At 37.7% G+C, this 6,665-nt stretch overlaps 3 protein-coding genes across 3 annotated transcripts; 1 reads left to right on the forward strand and 2 right to left on the reverse strand.

Annotated features, from left to right (window-relative positions):
* Positions 1–172: 172 nt before the first annotated feature.
* On the reverse strand, positions 173–1,258 carry LOTGIDRAFT_165494 (hypothetical protein; the record flags this gene model as incomplete). Its single annotated transcript, XM_009062507.1, has 1 exon — positions 173–1,258. One exon carries the CDS (start codon positions 1,256–1,258, stop codon positions 173–175), a length of 1,086 nt encoding a protein of 361 aa, XP_009060755.1.
* A 479-nt stretch (positions 1,259–1,737) lies between these two features.
* LOTGIDRAFT_125617 (hypothetical protein) lies at positions 1,738–2,124 on the reverse strand (the record flags this gene model as incomplete). Its single annotated transcript, XM_009062508.1, has 1 exon — positions 1,738–2,124. A coding segment is annotated over one exon (387 nt), but the record flags the coding sequence as incomplete, so codon positions are not given.
* Positions 2,125–5,022: 2,898 nt separating this feature from the next.
* LOTGIDRAFT_75569 (hypothetical protein) lies at positions 5,023–5,765 on the forward strand (the record flags this gene model as incomplete). The annotated part of the gene is made up of 2 exons (XM_009062337.1): positions 5,023–5,114; positions 5,372–5,765. Coding segments are annotated over 2 exons (486 nt in total), but the record flags the coding sequence as incomplete, so codon positions are not given.
* Between the last annotated feature and the right edge of the window lie 900 nt (positions 5,766–6,665).

A 6,665-nucleotide genomic window follows, 5' to 3' on the forward strand; every position in this document is an offset into this window, starting at 1 on the left:
CTCTTAGTGGCATAGCCAAAAAGTTTAAGGAGTTTCTTCCAATTTCACATATGCCAATTGAATGGTCATGACTTTTCCATTTATCACCCTTACCATGCCATTTTCGACATATCTTACACTCGTACTCTCCACAAATATGTTCTTCCAATAGTCGACCTCGCCTTCTCGTGTCTCATTCCTTACAACATTTGGTGCATTGTTTCCATTTGTTACAGGTGGTGATGGCGTTGAGGGTGGTTCCAGTCTTGTGAGCTTTAAAACATTCCTCACTGAAAAAAGTTCGATGACATTCTAAACAGGATCGAGGTGTATCAGTGGGGCAATCTTTGCCGGGTCGGCGACAACCATTGCATACGCTGAAACGTGTGTGTCTCGATATGCTCATAACCTTTTCCACACAAGTCGCAATAATAATTTTTCTCTGGAAAGGCAGGCATTGAAGTAATGACGTCATAATGGTGGTCGTGATGGTAGAGATGAAGTTTTTAGGGGTACCGGAAACTTTGCCTTTGTACAATAATTTTCCAAATAGGAGTCTAGAATACACAAACAGTTGGTAGCCTTGTTGTCCGAGGGTCCTTTGGTACAACTCCCACGTTTCCTGTCCTTGGCAAGCTTCAGCACGTCCATCAACTTGTTCAATCAATCGTTTGGTGCATTTCGTCTGCCAACTGTAAGGTCCTGAGATCCTTACTAACTTATTCCTTTCTGCTTCCCATTCTGGTGTGTCGTTTTTGTTGGCGTAGTGTTTGGCGATGACAATTGCTCGTTGAAAGCATAAATTATCTTTGTTTTTGACCACTACGAGCGCCCTCTTTCTCTTTAAATAATCCTCGAGTGATAATGATTCTCGTTTTAATAGATACTTGCCTTGACCATCTCCTTTTGGAACACTCACGTGACACACATGTAGTGTCATTCGTTCGTCTAATCTGAATTGCTCGTTCGACTGTAAAATTCTTGCCACGGGGTTCAAAATATCTTGAGCTCTTATCCCCGACCATTTGTTGAATGGAATCCACGCTGGTGATTTCAGTCCTGGGTGTGACACGCCAAATCTCACTTGGTCGTCTGGGTCGCAACTCAAATAGTTTCCAATGTCCCGGATAATTTGGTTAAAAGTAATATCCAACTGTTGAGGAACCTCTGCTGGTAAAACATGATGCCAATTCTGCGTAAAGTCAACGTTCAAATACACGGAGTTGGTATGAAATCTTCTGCTGTATTTTCTATCGCCAAGGCGTAGTTGATATGTCATCTTCGCAGGTTGTGCTGATAGTGAATCTAGACATCCACATCAACCGTTAAATAGTTTCATGGAAAATCACGTGACGTTATAAGCATGCGCACTCATGCACAATTGGTTGTTAAAAATCACGTGTTCTGTGTGACGTCATATGCGCCTATTTAACAGAACGCTTAGACATTCTTGCCATCATTTCCACAATGGGCAATTGTAGAAGTAAAGCCGTAGTTGCAGAGCAGGAGCGATGGACGGGGATTGTGGCAGGTATTCTCGAGCGACAGCGAGAGGAACGCTGGCTATGGTCTCAGGAAAAACGCTGTTTAGAGATTGCTTTGAAATATTACAAGGACAATCCTAAACAGTGCTGATTTTGACACCCTCCCCCACGATGTCAGGCATAGCTTGACAGCCCTTTTTAGGGCAACAAATCAAATGAAAAGAGATATAGATTTTATGATTTTTTTTTTACATTTCTTTATTTCAACAAGACATTAATGAATATTTAAACATTTCAACAATAATTCTGCTTTATTCATTTTGTCGACTTCCATGTCTTCTAATACTTTTCCATCCTCGTCTACTTTCATGATCCACAATTGAATTCCCATGGAGTCTGGAAAATCAAAGTCGTGTTTTTTGGCTGCGGACAAACACGATCTAAAATCTGAATATACTTTATGACTGGTTGCCATGGTACTGGTTTGGTCTCTTAATAGTCCTTTCCATTCGTAAACATAACCTTTTCGATAAGATTTGGGTTTGACCATTTTCAGGTAAAGACAGTGTGGGGAATGACGTCGATGTTCATCCCAAGCACAATCGTCAGACTGCCATTCTTTCAGTTTATATCGACACACAAAACATTCTACAGTATCTTCGTATTGAAGCTAATAAAACCCAGCTTCAGCCAAAGAGATTGGTGTAGGTTTAGATTTAGGCCAATCTACAAACGTCTCTGAACGATCCTCGAACAACAAGTATCTATCCATGTCTAATGAATTTTCTAGTGTATGTGCATTATATTGATTTGACTAGGTGGCGCTGTAGCCAATCAAATGATCGGAAATAGTCACGTGATCTAACACGTGATCTATGGCCTTTTAAAACAGCGTACCGTGCCAAGGAAAATCATATTCGCCATGGACAAGTCAGATTTTAAGGAATGTGACATTTGTCATAAGTCAAGGCCTATGGCCTATTACCATCACCTAGAGGATGACTGGTTTCAATGTCTATGGTGTATGGCCATAGTTCGCCCTACCTTCTGGAGGATTTCCAAACATAGAAGGGTCTGTGCGAAAAAACCGAAAGAAATCTGCACGTGTCGTCGGTCCTACTTTGATTAGACCAAGTCTGATCGCCCAAGTCCAATAAAAAACAGCCCTTTTCAAAATAAAATAAAAGGGTTTCCTTGGGTTTTTCCCTTGAGATTTTCCCTTGAGATTTCCCCTTGGAATTTCCCATGACGTCATCGTCAAACTGGGATTCCCGTGGGGTTTCCCCTTGGGATTTCCCATGACGTCATCGTCAAACTGGGATTCCCGTGGGGTTTCCCCAATGACGTCATCTCCCTAGCAACCAAAGTCACGCATGCGCATCCTAAAACCGGATATGACGTCATCCGTTGCCTAGCAACCAAATTACCTGTACCTAAGCCCCTACTACTATCATTTTTATTGTAAAAAATGATGTCACTTTTTTCTGGCCATTTCCAGTAACTACCTGTTTCACTCGCATGCATGAAATTCACCTGCAAGTCGTCTTTTATGACTATTTCCCCCCGATATTCAATATCATCATATCTAACGACAACCCACTGTCCAACTTTATTGTTTTGAACTGTTTGTGGTATCTTTGAATCAGAGTTAACCCTTATAGGTACCACAGTTTTCTCTAATGAATTAGAAACATCAGAAACCGTTAGATCAAAGGCTCCAGTTGGGAATACTGAGTGAAGTTTTTGAGTCTGAAGAACAGGCAAAACTCCTTCCCAGTGTGCATCTAATTCAGTAATTTTGCCTGAGATTACTGATTCTGCAATAAAATGAATATGCACATTGGGATTTCGTTCCCTTGCGATTTCGTTCCCTTGCAGTAGATGCATATTCTTCAGCAGATGTGACATATCTCCACACTGAGCGCTTGACGGTGCCACCCAACCCGTCAACCACACCCTTCCCATGAGAGGTAGCGAAAAAATTCCATGACAACGTAATTGCATGTTGAACTTCCCATTGATGAAAATTTGAAAATAGATAACGCTGCTTAAACTGTGAGCTGGCACCATCACTAAAAAAATTGACTATTTCAATGTCAGGGTAATTTTCTTTGAGATGTGATAAAATGTAATCAATAAAAACATACACACTATACTTAGTATGATTTAAGCAATCAGATATTATGACAATATTTTCACGTTTTTCATTAGTTATCCATGCATGTGCTGTATATAACGTAGCTTGACCATGGTTCCAGTGTGCTGACTGAATTTCATTTTGAGCCAAAATTGTTGCGTTTTCTGAAAAATCTACTTGGACGACAATGTTTTTTGTGTCACAAGTTGAGGTGAAGTCTCTCAAAAAGGCAGCTTGACATCTTTTTACATAAGTGTGTATTAGAAATGAATCCAATTGTTTTTTCAGTCCCATAAAGGCTTCTCCTGCAGAGCACTCTGTCAATACTTTATCAATTTTCTCACCATTTTGAGTTCTCCATTGATAAAGCTGCAATCTTGCATCAGGATTTCTTGGTTGAAAGTTATCAATTAAGCCAGCACAGATTGAGCATTTTCGATTCATACAATCTTTTGTACTAGAATCACATGTAATTTGATCAATAAATGAATGAAATTCGGTAGATAACTCTGTCTAACCTTTAAGCCCCGTTTACCTTAGGAGATTGCAAAGTGTTCCGTTCTCGGTCTAGGCCAGGACGCGTTAAAATCACAAAATTACACCGTTTACACTACCGAAATAACAAGTGTTCCGAGAACACTTTATAAATGATAGTGTAAACGTTGAACTGTTCTCAGACGCTCATTTATGTAACTCTTCACGAAAAAGGTAAAAATAAACGGTCGTGTTACCCGGATGAAAACAAAAACAATGGCGCCCGATATGTTTTCTGTCTTTTCTTGCACTTGTTGAGGTTACAAAGAAGAAAAAAATGTAATCGAACGCCCTTGTCCTTTTTATAATTTTTGAAGATAGTTCCAGGGCAGTGATTTATCAACGCAGACGAAATCGGATAGTAATGAATTTTGTCCATCTATTACACAAGTCAGTTATGGAATCTCGCAGAGTTCACAGGTAAGTAATATATAGCGTTAAAAAAGCTTGGTGTCTAATTAGTAGTTCCAGAAGTTGAAAAAAACCAAATGTTCTTAGTAAATTGGCAGAAATTAGAATGCGGAATGCTATACTATTGTCTTTGCAAGTTTTTTTTTTTAATTTTTGTCATAATTTTTTTTTTATGAGAATTGGAAATGGAATATCTGACAATGCTACTGTTTTCTTTTTCTACTGTAACAACAAATTTTGAAGTCATAAATTGTTTTACTATTTATATTTTCATCAAAACAAAGACATTCTTTACAATACTAATTTGAAGCTTTTATTCTAGTTCTCAAAAACAGCAAAAATTCAAAAAAAATTCAACTTGCACTGACAAGTAGGCCCTACATGTATTTATAAATGTGAAGTACCAGTATTGTGTTATAACAGGGATAGTTCAATAATAGTTTATTTAAACTAATATATTTCATTTACACTATTGATAGGTCTTTGTGGATCCATGAACGAAGTGGATATTGGTGGTGCTACATAGTTAAAGAAACATTTATTGAAGACCAATGGGTTGAAAACTTCAGGTTAGATGGATGATTTTTACAAAGTCATAGCCTAAACTAGGCTACATGGGGCCTACTCTGTTTGATTTGGAAAAGTTTATGTCTCTGTATACACAGATTAACAGGGTAACAGATTATTGCTTATATTTACGTTTTGAAAACATGGGATTTTTAGTATATTTAATTGTTTCAAGGATATCGACCTTTTAATAGAAAATAATTTTAGTGGACTCTTTAATTGCTCATAATATTTATATTCTTTTTTTTTCTCATTTCAGGATGCGAAAGGAAACTTTTGATAAGCTTTGTGACTCGCTAAGACCTTACATATGTAGAAGAGATACGTCATTTCGTAAATGCATTCCTGTTGAAATGAGAGTAGGAATATCTCTATGGATCCTTGGAACTCCTTGCGAATACAGAACTGTTGCTCATTTGTTTGGCATCTCAAGATCATCAGTTTGTTTAATTCTAAGAGAATTCTGTCAAGTGGTAAAAGATAAACTGTCAAAACGATATATATATTTACCAGATAATGATGAACTACAGGACATAATGCTTACATTTGAGCAAAGATGGGGATTCCCAAATTGTGGTGGAGCCATTGATGGGTGTCATATCCCTATAGTTAGCCCCCAAGAAAACCACACCGATTATTACAATAGGAAGAGGTGGTATAGCATGCTATTGCAAGCTGTTGTCGATTCAAATTATTTGTTTCGAGACACTTGTATTGGCTGGCCTGGTCGGGTCCATGATGCAAGAGTTTTGGCTAATTCCAAAATTTATGATGTAGGTCAGGAAGGAGGTTTGTTCCCCCATACCACCAGAAATATCTGTGGAGTCACAGTTCCAGTGGTTATTCTTGGAGATCCAGCCTATCCCTTGCTACAATGGCTTATGAAGCCATATCCTGAAAGTGCTCAAACAACTCCAGAACAGAAGCGTTTCAACTACATTGCGACATCAAAGAAACTCCAAATTTAATTCTGACTTGCTGTGTTCTACACAACATTTGTGAAAAACAAGGAGAGGAGTATAATGATCAATGGGATGAACATCTCGAGACCACAAATGCAAGTCCAGTGCCAGATGCTCCAGACAGGGGAGAGGACATCACTTTCGCATCAAGCATTCGAAATGCATTTGCAAGATTTTTCGATGTATAAAAGATTCTGTAAAAAAATGATTTTATCTTTCATATAAAACAAAACATAATTTCAATTCAACATAACAAAAGTAAATTGGTCCGATAACAAGTTAATAACTGAAAATAATTTCTTTACATAATAGTAACCCGTTTTAACATTAATTACGATACTTTCTATTTATGTATGATTTTTATCAATGAAAACAAGGAAAGCCATCTTTAATCAATTCCAATTATCAAATCTTAAGTCTCAATTTTGACTAATTTTGCTGGACATAAAAAACACATATACAAGAATTGAAAGACAAACAATCTATTTGAGGTATATTTTTTAAGGATGTATTTTCCTGTAGTTCCAGTACCTTTGTAGTCTGTTTACAAATATTCAAAATCCTGAAAATCTAAACTGTTCTCCTATGAAA

This window comes from Lottia gigantea, assembly GCF_000327385.1.
Source record: "Lottia gigantea unplaced genomic scaffold LOTGIsca_51, whole genome shotgun sequence".
In the NCBI taxonomy this organism is placed as follows: Eukaryota; Metazoa; Mollusca; class Gastropoda; family Lottiidae; genus Lottia; species Lottia gigantea.